The sequence below is a fragment of the Rhinoderma darwinii genome, chromosome 4 (genome assembly GCF_050947455.1).
Source record: "Rhinoderma darwinii isolate aRhiDar2 chromosome 4, aRhiDar2.hap1, whole genome shotgun sequence".
NCBI classification, from domain to species: Eukaryota; Metazoa; Chordata; class Amphibia; order Anura; family Rhinodermatidae; genus Rhinoderma; species Rhinoderma darwinii.
The window spans coordinates 245,319,910-245,335,704 of record NC_134690.1 but is presented as its reverse complement, the minus strand read 5'-3'; the positions used below and the strand labels follow the sequence as shown (position 1 = coordinate 245,335,704).

The window sequence follows — 15,795 nt, the reverse complement described above, 5'->3', positions numbered from 1 at the left end:
TGGCCACCCAGTGTTTGTGATGTGGATTGCAGCCTGTTGAGGGTTTTGCCAGCATGTCGCGATACTGTATTGAATTGGTTTCATGAGAACTAGCAGTCCTTGACCAAATTCAAGCGAAGATAAGTGTGTGTGTGTGTGTGTGTGTGTGTGTGTGTGTGTCTCAGCCACACTCCCACTTTAATAGCCAGAATTGGTCTGCGAAAATGGGACTTTGGGGCTTTTCCCATTGCCTAACAACTACATGTGTAATAATAGACATATGCCAGTATATTATTAGTTAGAAATTGGGATCAAAGTGTCCTTAAAGAGAATTTAAAAAAAAATTAAGAAAAGTAAATTATATTAAAAAAAAGTCATAAATATTACATTAAAAGTTATTTTTAAAAATAAATGTTTACTGAGTATATTCCCCACCACCTCAAATAACATACACATAATTGGTATCCCCATTACCCCAATAACCTGAAAAATACTTGTAACATATCATGTGATAGAACTGTCTCGTTTCCCTTAAAATAAAAATCTATATAAATTCAACACTAATGTATATGTACCATACTATTACATTGTGCCTAAAAAACTATAACTCACCCTCCGAGTAAATTTCATAAAGTTTATAAAGAACCCTACATAGCTATGTCGATAAAAAAGTATTCAGAATGAGGTGTAGCAAAAGCTAAAAAATATTTGCATTTGAAGGCCAAACTTGACTGTGAAGATAGGAACTGGGAAGTGAGAAGTGAGAAGTGGTTTCAGACGAAGAGACTTTGAAGAGAGAAATGAAGAGACTTTGAAGGCTACATATTGGCTTTAAAGGTATAGTAAAATGTCATTAGCCTAGAAGTTTATTTTCAATTCAATATGGCCATGAGATATTCATCTTCTAGTGTCTAGATAGACTCTTGCTTCAGCTGGTGCTTCTATTGCTAAATCAAAGGGGCAGAAGATTCAGGGCAACAATTTCTGATGCACTTTTTCAAGAAGATAGGGGTGTTTTATGCCAGTTTTATGCATTCCTTGAAGTCTTACAATGAATCATATTTAATTCTAATCATCTGTCGCTTGTCTAATTTGCATGAAATCTCTTTGTTCTGTATACCAGAATTTGTATGTACATTTTGCAGTTAATGGTATCATGATTTATCTTTGCCCAGTTTGTGGGTCATACATTAATAAGCTTATATGAGTTTCTTGGAGGAACGCTACCAATGTACAAATACTTCAACTAATATGTCTAAGAATATATTCTACAATTTAGTAGATAATTTATTTAGACCTGAGTATTTTAAATTTTGAATTGCATCTTGTATTTGCCATAAAGCTACAAATACAGTCCAGTGTGATGGTAATTGAAGAACATCCATGAAATGATTTGAGTTTCTGGTTGGTGTGCATTGTTGTTTTTTCAGCCCTTTCTGGATGCTCATGAATTTGTATATGTTTCCTAATTCTGAAGTAGAACTTATTATGTCAACAGCAGATGATACTGCTGCAGGCTTGTCAGCGGCAGGAGATCATCATGTACTGTTTTATGATGATAGAGAACAGCAATTGTCAGTACTGCTCTCCTATGATGCCAATTTCACGACACTCTGACTACGTTGTACCGTATAAAGCTATAGAATATTTTGTGTATGTCTTTTTCATGTAATTTAGATTTGAATTCACATGGATTTTGGTGATATAAACACTGGTAGGTGGCATAATGTTAAAGAGGCTCTGTCACCACATTATAAGTGCCCTATCTCCTATATAAGGAGATCGGCGCTATAATGTAGGTGACAGCAGAGCTTTTTATTGAAAAAAACTATCTGTTTTCACCACCTTATTAGCGATTTTAGATTTATGCTAATGAGTTGCTTAATGCCCAAGTGGGCGTGTTTTTACTTTAGACCAAGTGGGCGTTTTACAGAGGAGTGTATGACGCTGACCAATCATCGTCATGCACTCCTCTCCATTCATTTACTAAGCGCATAGGGATCCTGCTAGATCCTTATGTGCTGTCTTATACTAACACATTAATGATACTGAAGTGTTTACACAGTGAATAGATATTCCACGGGATGTCTATTCACAATGTCTGTGCACTTCGTTACTCTGTCTGTGGTAGTTACAGCAGAGGAAGCGTAATTTCACAAGATTACGCAGTAAATTACAGGTTACAACGAGATTACGCCTCCTCTGCTGTAACTACCATAGAAACAGTAACGAAGTGAATAGACATCCCATGGAATGTCTATTCACTGTCTAAACACTTCAGTATCGTTAATGTGTTAGTATAAGAAAGCACATAGTGATCTAAAAGGATCTCTATGTGCTGAGTAAATGAATGGAGAGGAGTGCATGACGCTGATTGGTCAGCGTCATACACTCCGCTGTACAATGCCCACTTGGTCTAAAGTATAAACACGCCCACTTGGGCATTAAGCAACTCATTACCATAAATCTAAAATCGCTACTAAAGTGGTGAAAACAGATCGTTTTATTAAATAAAAAGCATTACTGTCACCTACATTATAGCGCCCATCTCCTTATGTAGGAGATAGGGAACTTATAATGTGGTGACAGAGACTCTTTAAGTATATATACTAAATAAACTTTCGGTTAGTTACAGAACATTGCTTACCAATATTGTGACAGTTTATGCAATTATGATGGTAAAAATTCTCCTGAATATGATGATCTATATATATATATATATATATATATATATATATATATATATATATATATATATATATATATATATATATATATATATATATGTAGAGTGCTGCATAATGGAAAAGTAGGAAGATACTAAAATTAACATTTTTTTTCTTATTTTGAATATATAACTGACATGGTGAATGGCAACAACTGAAATGTTTGGATACTGATGTTTGTCTGTGTGTGGGAACATATAATGCTGCTAGGAAAGTTATTGAGACAATGCAACAATGATTAAAATCTACTGTTCCAAAACGACATGTATGAACCGGGCTTTATAATGTCTCTGAGAACTAAATAGCACTACATCCCCACAAAGCAATTATGTCAATGAGGAATTTCCTTGACTAACCTATGAGCATTCACTCACTAACCAAGAAACACAAGCAGAAAAATACAAGATATATATCTCCAAATTTGCTTTGACAGTTTGTATGTTTCAGTATTAAAAGCTCTGTCATTAGGACTTCTTCCAATCCTTAAATTATTAGGAGTTGCTGGGATTGCCGATTCTTACTCTATTTATGAATAAAGCTCACGTTTCTATTATTAAAGCTTATTCACCTGTTTATACAGTATATCTGTCATTCACTTTAATGGAGATTTACCTTGGAAATCGAAACTGTGAACCCACATTTTTTGGTATCCATGGATTCCCAGTTTGGACCCACACCAATAAGACTTAGAGTAGTTGACATATCATAAACGTTTATGGTGGAAAAACCTGGTATACCCAAACAATATTTTCCAAAATGCTGGCACATCTCCTCGTGCAATATTGAAGATTTCTGATTAACATATGTGATTGTAATTTATATAAACATGACTTGATTCTTGGCTCAATGGAAAGATCAAACATGTGGATGGCTACACAAGAACACACATACAAGAAGTCAAGGAGGAAAATGATTGCACGTCCTACATTATACAATTACTATTGCCCTTGTAACAGATTCAATTGCAAATAAACCTCAATTTAACACACTAAACATAGTGTAGATAAGGCATCCCAGGAGCCAGATAGCCAGCATGACTGGAAATTTGTGTTTTCCTAATAACTTCTGCAAAAATTCCTATTCAGAGGCCACTAAGAAAACTCAGAATGGCTCCTCGTTTGGTCTAAAGGCCCTTTTACACCGGCCAATTATCAAATTATCAGTCAAACGAGCATTAACAATAATTGCCCAGTGTTAACAAGGCAACGATCAGCCGATGAACGAGAAAGCGATCGTTCATTAGCGGATTGTATAGTTTTAAATGCCTAAACTATTATTATTGTCGGCAGCACATCTCCCTGCCGACATGATACAAATGTATGGGGACGATTGATGCAAGTAATTAGCGCTTGTCCCCATACTAGCTCCTTGTGAAAAGAGCAAAGCGGCGCCGATCAACAAGCAGTCTCGTTAATCGGCACTCGTTTATATGGCCCACGTTGGGCCGTGTAATATCACCTTAAGTCTACAGGTTTTTTTGCCCATCCGTGACCGAAGCATTTTGGATGCATTGTTACATGCAAATTGCATTTTTGTCATGTATCAATTTCGACACTTTATTGTTTATGTTTTTAACCGATACAATAAAGGTTATGTTTTAGGCACATAGGTCTTTTTGGTGATAGGTAATGGGTATTATGTCAACAACCTCAACTTAATAACAACTAGTTAAGTTTCATTTGAATGTTTTTAATTTGTATGGTAGATTTGTATATATCACTTTTTGAAAACATAATGGATTAACAAAAATGGATTTTGTTTTTATTAATAAATCCTTCATATAAGTTTCATAGACCACAGTAGTAAAAAAGTAAGACTGCAGGACACATCTAGCATTCTAAGTATAAATTTATAGACAATACTTCTAAGTCTATATCCACCATAATACCTCATTTTCAAATTGACTCACTTTTTGGTCCAAAATATGAAGCATAGACACATAGCTTACTAAGTTTAATACGCATTTTCCATATATTACTTTTTCAGACTTGTTATGGACTTTCATACTGTTTGTAATTCTTGTAGATGAGCTGCAAATCTGTTTTAAGTTTCTATTTCATCTTTGAAAATCCAGTTGCATTAAAAGATCTGCACGCATGGATTATATGCATTAACATTACAAAATGTAAACCTAAAAGCAAGACGTTTTTGAGGACTTGCTTATGTAAAGTAATTAGGACTACAATAATATTGGTATTTATTATAGTGTTCTTCTTAATCTTAAATTAAACATTTGGTGTACTGCTTAGCTACAGATAGGGTTATAGCAAAATCATAATTGTAACATATTTTCAGCATGTCCAGCTACCGAAGCGTATGATGGCATACTAAGTAGCGCCAGCTGGGTCTTTAAGATGCCACATCATTATAATTCATAAAGGATATTCTGGAAACCAAGACTCTGTCTGTAGACAGGGAATGATATAATTGGAAAGCACATTCTAGCCGCACTACGTCTGAAAGACGCCTTCCGGAACACCAATTTGGGTGCTTTGGAATGTACTAGAAATGCTTAAATGCAATTTCGGCTATACATATTCACACTTCAATGGAATTATGGATCTTATTTTATGAGTATATCCTAGATTTAATGCAATATCTATGCATATTAGAAGGCAACATTAAGAAAAGAAAATACTGATGTAGGTCAACATTTAAGACTTTTTCTTACCACTTTTATCCAGACACTTAACCTTTTATGCCTTGATAAAATATTTTTCAGACTTTGGTAATGGAACTGAATGGTGACCTGTAAGAAACTTAGATCCAGTTTAACATATTTATCATTCTTATATTCCATTTAAGTATATTCATTTTTAATGGTAATAAAATCTGAAATCAATCAAATTAATATACAACTCTAAATTCAGTATTATATAAGGAGGGGAATGGAATATAAACTACCCAGCCTTTATGGTTCATTGTGCAAAATATCTACTTTACTTATGTTTTCCATGCTCCTCAATCTGTAATTATACAATTAGCTAAATATACAAGCTGTCCAGGAAACCAGATATACACTTTCAGGTGAAATATAGTACAGTACATGTATTAGTTAATCTGCACAAAAAGAAGGACATTTCAGGAATAAAAGGGGACAGAGGGATTTGGGTCAAATGAAGGGAGTGTTGCTCTAAAAATTGGGAACACCTGGGAGGTATGTGCATATACCACCGAAATGTAGATCAGGTTTAATACATTTTTCCTAATCCAAAAGTAGAGAAGTAGACTTGGAATTTTAGCAGTCTCATAAAAAATCATTGACGTTTATAGTAGTTGGGCAACATATTCTAGATCAGCAAGACTTGTTCTTCGTGTTAAAGACCAACAACTAGGTACTTTTAAAGACCCACCATACACTGTTTTGTTATTGTAATAAAATAAAGTGGACTGAAAATTAGCCCTATATTTGTATGTGTTTAATAATATTGTCAACGTGTTTTCTAAATTGCATATGTCTAGAAAGAAAAGTATTGAACTAATATGGATACTACCTTGAAAGACTGCAATCATTTTTTCAGGAAAAGACAATTTGAAATGTATCTATATATTGTATTTAGACAGTATTACCTAGTCTAGCATAGTGGTCATATAAAATAGTACGAAACAAAAAGTGCTAATATGCAATAGTCAGAGCTGGCTAGTTTAATGCAAGTTTTACGCATGGGACTCTATGAGGTACACACACACACACAATAAAAGATCTTGGGTCCTTCACTTGTAAGTTAAATATATATCTGGATTAGGGCCCATGCACACAGCAAAGCTGTTAGAACAGACCCTGTACAGCAGTCTATATAGTCAATATGGTATTATGGGTCTGTAGGAAGTCTGTGTCCATCCATGAGACACTATATTCTACTCTAGAAGCAATACAAATATCTGTGTAATATGGTATGCCAGCATGCCTCTGTATAAAATTGGAGGTACAGTATGGGCTCAAAGCAGGCTTTGGGCATCATATTACAGATTCGTACAACCCAATCTGTAATATGGCATACATTTTATATACACCATCCTTCACTGCTTTGTCATGGCATCTTTAAGCCAAGCTTTGGTGTTTAAAGTTGACTTTTCATCACACATACAAATGTATAGTATCATTGTATAACTAAACACTGTCTGTATGTGCTTTTGCTATTAGAAAGTACATGTTAGGTGGGTTTATAAAATATTTGTCTAGGATGATATTAGCGTTATGATATTTACAGGAAAGGCTCATAAATAAAACAGTGTTTGGGTTCCCAAAGCTAAGTTTACCGACTGACATATATTGGGATGCACAAGTAGGTGCCTGGTACAAAAATCTGCGGGTCTAACTACTTGGAAAATTCCTGACGTCTCATATACTCATATACATGGATACCAGACCACATGAGATACATCAATATAGCCCCTTAGGTCCAGATATTTCTACATCTGAAAGTAATGTATAGTTTCATACTGATATGGTCTTTAGCTGTCATCTCCCAATGTGGTTTTCCAACCAATACAATCTTGAACCATTCAAAACAGTGATTATGTTCTTCAATGTCATTTTGAGCTCATTTATGTTGTCATATTAGTCATTCTTTAGATCAGTTGTGCTGTCACAGCAGGTCGCCCACTTGGTCAACTCTATAATGATAATACTCCAAAAAAAAGACAAGGCATTTCTTACGTTTTTATGTTTATATTTCACCCATGAAAGTCAGCATTCAATATGTCAAAATAATTGTCTAATCCTGCACATTGTTGACATAATGCATTATAGTCACATTTCTTTAATGCTTTATTAGTTACTCATTACAATTCACACCCATGACCCTTATATTGAACAAGCTGTCAATGTTTTCTTCTTAAAAATATCTAGAACTGCAATATTATACAAACAATGCTTTGTAGCCGTGGCAGATTTGATCAGATTTAGTGTATCCTACGTGTGATATCCGTCTTCCACTCATGGATTTCGATTTACATTGCATCTAGGTTATTAGTAAAGAGAAATCCTGCATGACTCCAGTGTTTTAGGATTGAGATTTGCGTTTTACTTTTTTTTAAATGTTTGATCGCTGGGACCCCCCACTGATCACTATAACGGGGGTCCTGAGCCCCCCATTCCTGCTCACACATGTCCCCTGCTACTCCATTCAATGTCTATATGGCTTGCAGAAACAGCCAGGTAAAGCGCTCAACCCCATAGACACTGAATGGAGCGGCATGCGTGATCACTGCTTTATTTTAACTCCTTCTCACTGCTGTCCTGCAGTGAGGATGAAGGGGGCTCCTTTCTACGGATCAGTGGGGGTCCCAGTGATCAGACATTTATCACCTATCCTGTGAATAGGTGATTAGTTTCCTTCATGGGACAACCTCTTTAAGCCCATATGGACCTATAGCCTGGTCAATGACAAACAAAGAAACCCAAATTACATCTGTTAGATAATAAGGGGTTAGGCCTACAAACTACTCCATACATATTCCTATGGAGTCCAGTCTAGACTACATTTCCACATTTGCCAAAAAACACAGTCAAAATACCAACCTGAAGTTATCAGAGCAATGGAATCTATACTGTGGGAGTGTTACACCTGCTTATTTGTCATGTTCCTTTGTACAATTATTTATTATGCACCACTATAGTCATCATTGTTACTTTGTCTTCTAAAGGAACTTTTAGATGACCCAATACTAGCCATGGAAACGAGAGCTGGTCGCTGCCCTGTTTACACTGGGCAATGATCGGGAACAAGCCTTCATATGAGTACCTGTGTAAAAGGGCATGAAGCTGTATGAATCTGACCATCTCTTGTATTACGTTTACTAGATTCTACCAAAAACTAATGTGCATTACAGTCCATTCTATAAGTGGTAGCCATCAGAACACAGTTTACTCATTTACTCAGTTCAATATGTCAAGAATCAATACTGAAGTAAATGCAAAGCAATTCAATATTTGTAAACTGCTCCAATATGTCACAATGAAGAATCTTCCATTTATTATATATGAATTTACACTTTACTGTCATTAAATTGCCATTTTTGACTTGGTGAATAAAGGGGTATTCATGATAATATCTAGTGAAGAAAAGAAAATAGCTGTGAACCATATCAAATGTTCGCTTTTACGTCATAAATTACAACAACTTATCAACTGTCAACTGCAGGGGTTGGAAAATATTGTTCCAGCAAGTCATAAGGTTCACAATATGATGGTGCTATGTAAATATAGGATCATAAAAATACTGCTATGTCTACTTTTATAGCTGCAGGAAAATGACTGATGCAGCAGAGCTGACTTCCGTCATCTGGCACAAATCATTGTGATATTTCAGTGTGTCATATGTGGATCATATAAAAGGTTAACATTAATTATTCAGGCCTGCTACATCTGTATATTACTTCCTTATTATAGTGAAGTGCTATATATTTGTTCAGAGGCGTAACTTAAAGTTCCCGGACCCCAATGAAAAATCTGTAACAGGGCGACCACTGTGCCATTAATAATACTCCTTTCTTCTTATGTGATAGAGGAGCCTCTGGGGAACCAAAGCATGGGTCCAATTGCTACCTCTACACCCCTATAGCTATGCCCCTATATTTGAATAGGCAAAATTTATATAAACACAATATTATAATAAATAATTCAAGAGTTAAATAAATATTAGTATCCGTGAACAAAATGCTTCTGATATTTTCTATAGTCATGAGAAGATAATTAGATACATACATATGTCTGGGAGTCATGTATAAAATAATCTACTAAATGTTTAGCCTAAAAAAACAACAATCCAGGTAATTTCAGTGAGATAAACATGGAGCCTACAATTGCCAAACAGACTCTTATCTTCACTTTGTTGTTTTGCTGATGTAAACTAACAATGATTGGTGATAAGTTCAAGGTATCTACTAATTTATGCAAACAAGGGTCAAATGGTCATCCTGTTCTGTCTGAGCAATACAATTCCCAGTCTTAGGCTTCATTCACATCTGCGCCAAGATCCCTTTCCGTCTAAGCTTTCCGTCGGAACGGAGCCCTGACTGACCCAAACTGAAACCAAATGTTTCCGTTTCCATCACCATTGATTTCAAATGGTGACGATCCGGTGCCAATGGTTTCCGTTTGTCTCCGTTGTGCAAGAGTGCCGTCATTTTGACGGAATCAGTAGCGTAGTCGACTACGCTATTGATTCTGTCAAAACGTCGGAACAGGACCCTGGCGCAAATGTGAACGAAGCCTTACAACCACCAAAATCAGATGAAAATGTTGATAACGACACCAGTTTTTACATTTTAAAGGCTATGAACACCTTTGAATGGTGTGTTTTTTATTGAATTAATGTATTTTTTTATTCTAAGCACCTTTATAATTGACTGTTATTATTTTTTTTTGTACTTTTCACAGTACAGCTTCTAGGTATACAGGATAAATTAAAGCTGTATTGTTCTGTCTCAGTTGATTCTGTCAGTCCAGCTAAACTGACGGCTCAGCTGAGAGAGGTCCTGCATGTCTTAACTCCACCTAATATCGATTACATGTAAGTTCATAACTTAGTTGTGATCGTTGGATCCTGTGTGTCAGTGAACTGACGGAATTGGTTAAGAAAGAACGATACAGCGTCTATGTATACAGGAAATATAGAAGTTGTATCTTAAAAAGTAAAACAGTTTTTTAATAACAGTCAATTAAAAAAGTGATTAGAATAAAAAAATACATTAATTTAATTTGGAAAAAACAACATTTGAAGGCTTCTATAGCCTTTAAGTTTATGTCTTGTCATCCACATGTGATACACTATAGGAACAACATGGCTGGATGCTGGTGGCAGACCATGGAACCACTGCTGCAATTTGGTCTAAATAAACATTAGTGACTGTTGTTAACATAGATATGGGTCTATAGGTACCTGGTTTTGTGTATATCACACCATTGTTGCATTTGTGCAGGTTGTTCTGTAAGAAATTAATTTACTTCATCTATAGGTGAATAGATACAATGAAATGGCAGAAGATGTGTTTAACAGTTACTGAAACATATGGCAAGGAATATTTCCTTTTAGAATATAGTATATCAAAACTTAATCTAGAAATGAAAAGCAGGGTTGAAGTAGGCTGCACTACTGCTACAATGAAACTTTTCCTTGTTTTATTTATACAGAAACCCCACACATGGGCCACTAGAGGGCAGTAAAAGACACAGAATTGAATGTATTGCATAATTTTTCCATTCTATTTGGTCACGCAGTTTAAGGACAGTAGCAGACAAGGTTTCAACAAATACTATTCCATTTTCTTAGCATGCATACTCTCCATATGTGATGTAAAGTGGATTTGGAGTCGTTTGGAAATAAAGCCAAAACGATGAGCTATGATAACTTGATAAGTGAAGGTTTAAACAAAAAATAAAGATGCAAAGGACAGTGTTTTAATAGGCAAATAGGGATTAAAACCGAATTGAATCAATTCTCCAAGACTTTATCAGTTGTAATTAATTTAAAAGGCATGTCAATGTGAGTGGCAGAGTACTGTATACATAGAAGAGCTAATGGACAGACAGACAGACAGACAGACAATTATGAGAGAGATAGATAGATAGATAGATAGATAGATAGATAGATAGATAGATAGATAGATAGATAGATAGATAGATAGATAGATAGATAGATATGAGAAAGATAGATAGATAGATAGATAGATAGATAGATAGATAGATAGATAGATAGATAGATAGATAGATAGATAGATAGATAGATAGATAGATAGATAGATAGATAGTGGGTTTCTGTAACACTGCAGGTAAGTCTACATATTAAGGTCAGGGTTAGACACTAACTATAGTTGTGCGTCATTGTGAGGTTGGAGGTGCATTGCACAGCTGCCTTAACGCTATACATCTCAATGCATGCACAAGGTGCATGGAGACAGAACTTCTAAAACTTGTGAAATTTTACATTTTCTATTAGTAATACTCTATCAGAATGTTTTTAAATATTTCAAATTAGTAAAAAAAAATAATTCAGTCTATATGTATATTATATGTTTATGACATATTTGTATCTTAAAAAGTAAAACAGTTTTTTAATAACAGTCAATTAAAAAAGTGATTAGAATAAAAAAAATACATTGATTTAAATTTGCAAAAAACCCAAAAACATTTGAAGGCTTCCATAGCCTTTAAGTTTATGTCTTGTCATCCACATGTGATACACTATAGGAACAACATGGCTGGATGCTGGTGGCAATAGCGTAGTCGACTACGGTATTCATCCCGTCAAAACGACGGAACCCTTGCACAACTGAGACAAACGGAAACCATTGGCACCGGATCCGTCACCATTTGAAATCAATGGTGATGGAAACGGAAACCTAGGGTTTCAGTTTGTGTCAGTCAGGGCTCCGTTCGTACGGAAAGCTCAGACGGAACGTCGGAACGGAGCCCTGACCCAGATGTGAACATAGCCTTACATGACTATGGTGCTCCAACAAATTTGCAGACTAGTCCTTAATTTACATAAGAACTGGTGCAGTATATAAAACACAATATACAAATAAATGGATTTAGTGAAGTAGACAGCTAAGGGTTAATTCAACAATCCCAATTGTGTTGCATCGACTATGTGTATTGTTTGAATTTAAGACACTTTCTATGTTTTTAGAGTATATATTATTTTTGGACCACAACCACCCCAACTTCTTGGTGTGAAGACGGCGATGTGACTTATCTACTGCATGCAGGCAATTTTGTATCATCTGCAACACATTGCAGCCACAAACGCTTTACAAGGAAAAGTCTGGAGATCCGATCATATTGCTGGTGCCTGCTGGAGGGCAGACACTTTCCACCCTTCATGTACCATCTGTAAGCACTTTCACAGTAACGCACTGAGCTCTCTTGCTGAGGTAGTTTAGTAAGAGTCAGAACACATGTACCTTCCATCTAGCCACATAGGCACAGGCAAGTCACAACTATGTGCTGTCATTTCAGGGGAGATCACACATGTATTAAATATTCCTCCTAGGAATTTCCGGACTTGAAAAGTACATTTAAATCCCTTTATTGCTATCACGATCAGATTACAGGGCTGGATGTATGTCCCTACTGATACAGGGATTTCCATATTGGTCAGTTCATCTGCATTTTATTACCCAGCCAAGCTTATCTGCTATGGCCCCAGGTACATCTAGATTAAAAGTTTGTGGGAGACGGAGTAGTAATTGGCGGATACTTAAAACCATATTAAATTTAACACAGGTGAATTCAACTTTTTTGGGGCTGATTTCGTTGTGCATTATCATAGGGATTACCTGTAGATAACACATGGTGATATCACAATGAATTGTGTCAAATCTGAAACTCAGCTCTGCTATATGTGACCAACTTTACTATGTATCATTTGTAGAATATCTTTTAGAAATCGACTTAATAGGAATCTAAACATAGAAATAGTCATCTCCAGGGGAAGCAATATTAGTCCAGAAGTAATCAGATCTACAGAAACAAAAATGTGGGGGATAAATGCTAACAATATATATGAGATCCTGGTTACGGGCTGGGATCTGCTATAATAGGATTTGCTAGACATTCCAATTACAAACTAATTACCAGTGATGTGCTGAGTAAATAAACTTAACTAGTAGAGTGCCGGGTTGTTGTATTACTTGTGTATCCTGCTTGGGGCTGTGTATACAGACAAACTCATTACAAGCCAGTGATAGTGTTGGATCAGGCTTAGATATTAACATATTTAATCACAGCCTGGGGACACATCAGTGTCTTGGTCTTAGAAGGAAATCTATCTAAATAATAGTTCATGGAGTAGAGTATGTAACACTACATTTCTGGTATTAAACTGCATTAATACTAGGTCGAGCTTAACTAGGATACTATTGTCTATATCAGTGAAGTTTGATGGAGTATGTAGATTTAACATTAGAAACACACCAGCCAATAACTTGGAGATATGTGAACAGGAGTGTATGGAAGGGAGAACAGAGCTGCCTCCTGATTCCGTCTGCCACTGGTGTGGTCTGGGCTTAATCTCAGTTTAAATTGCATAGATCCATCGGTCATAAGGTGAAACTGTATATGTTTCCCCTGTTAACCAGCTCAGTCAAAACAAGACAAAGAAAAGCTCCATCTGTATCTGATAAGATGGATTCAGACCTTGACAAGAAATAACGTTTTTTTAATGGTCCAGTACTTGGTCTGTCTCTAGAATTCCTTATTGAACATATAGAAATGACTGGTTTAGTCCAGATCTGAAATGTAGTTAATCTAGCTCTTCATTTATTGTAAAGATATAGGTGCATCACTTAAATACGACATATTTAAGGAACTTTTGTGTTTTACCTCTGCCATCTACTTGTTGAAATACATAAAGGAAATAGTCATAGTCTGTCCTTAAATGTGTGAGTTGTGCTATAAAGTGGCATAACTTAGCCTGAAAATGTACATTAAAAGAATAATACTAATAATAATAATAATAATAAAAATGTCTATACAGGCTTATCGGGAAGGGGTGCACAGCTTCATAAAAGTATACAGCTTCTTTAATTGTATACATAACCCTTCTAAAATAGTGGTAGGTAATAGAATAAGCAGCTTCAAGGGATAAAAGAGTGAGTCTTTGTGACTTTATTACTTTTTCTTAGGATACACACACAGGTACCCATTAATGGGGCAGGTGCATCATACCTTCCCTAGGATTTGGTTGAACTAATAATAGAGGTTGGACCCAGCAGACAAGAACAGGTGAATATTTGCATGCACCAGCAGTTACACTTACTTCTTCGATGTCGCCTCCCTCTAGGGATGTGTTGACTTTCAATGTATTCCAAGAAGTTCACAATGATCAAACACAAAGAAAGCAGTCGCAATTGCATAGTAACCTTGTAATGATTCCCCCCCTAGCTTCTTCAGTGTGGAGTGGAGTGTCCTTCAGGTCTCTACTTCTTCCAGGTGATTCAAACACAATCCACAAGGACTTCCAGAAGATAAGTGGACAGGACAATTAGTTAAACAGGATGATAAGAGGACTATTTGTGCATGGTATGATAGGCAGATTACCCTACAAGGGATGTGGCCAAGTCAGCAGATAGGATCCCTTGGTGGGATGCAGGTAGCATGTTGCCACCAAAGTCTATGCTGGTAGTAGAGGTCCAAGAAAGAAGTCTTCTTGACTAGATAACTCCTGCACACAGGTGGGATCATCTGTCAATTTCCAAAAACCACTCACCTCCTTTGTGAAGTGCTTCCTACATCCATCTAACATCCAGGATCCCTGATTGCCAAATGTAAGGGATACCTCACCAGAAGCCCTACCAGGTAAAGTCATGCAGAAGATCCTTTTCTGCTGTAATATATAACATCCAAGCTGCTCCCTGTGCTTCAGTGATCCATCCAGATGAAGTGATGAAGCATCAGAAGGTGGTCTGCCTATATACTATATATGTGTGTATATATATATACTGAGCTTTCATAACACATAGACCATTTAGACTTGCTGAGGCCAGAGTGCCTGGTATAGGTTACTGTAAATCAACTGCCTCCCCCTTAGCTGACTGCCTACTCTCACAGGGCTGTACTCTATAAGACTGGCTGCTTCTGTCAGACTCCCCTCACTACACCGATGTCAGTGACTTAACCTCCCCCTATCCCTCTCCACACACCCCCTCCTCTTTTTAAAAGAAAGCCGAAGATTAAGTGTGCAAGTCAATTACAATGGGACCTGGGCAGTGCTTGGGGGAAAGAAAAGTGTAAAGGGAAGCCAGTCCTAGTCTGTGCTCTGGGACGAATTATACCATAGAGCGAGAGGGGTGAAATGTATAACTGCAGCATAGAAGTTACATAGAGCATACAGTACCTACAGTACACAGAATAACTGAATAGAAAAGATCTCTGTATACATGTAGCTATAGAAGAGCTGATTTGGTGAGGGTTGCATAAGTTGCATGGTAAAAACTCTCTGAGTTATGATAATGTAAATGGTTTGCCTGCAGTCCCATGTAAAACCACAAATATCACAATATAATATCAACTAGAGTTAAGCCAAATGACAAACGGAGCTCTGCTACATCTGTATGTGCCTACAAATACATACACACACGCACG

General features: G+C 36.3%; 1 protein-coding gene across 1 annotated transcript in view; it reads right to left on the bottom strand.

The window, feature by feature from the left end:
* Window positions 1-15,277, bottom strand: part of RSPO3 (R-spondin 3) — an 83,165-nt gene extending 67,888 nt beyond the window's left edge. The window contains exon 1 of the mRNA XM_075864256.1: window positions 14,471-15,277. Within this exon, the coding sequence (XP_075720371.1) occupies window positions 14,471-14,567 (97 nt within the window). The 5' untranslated portion in view covers window positions 14,568-15,277. The remainder of the gene's footprint in view (window positions 1-14,470) is intronic.
* Between the last annotated feature and the right edge of the window lie 518 nt (window positions 15,278-15,795).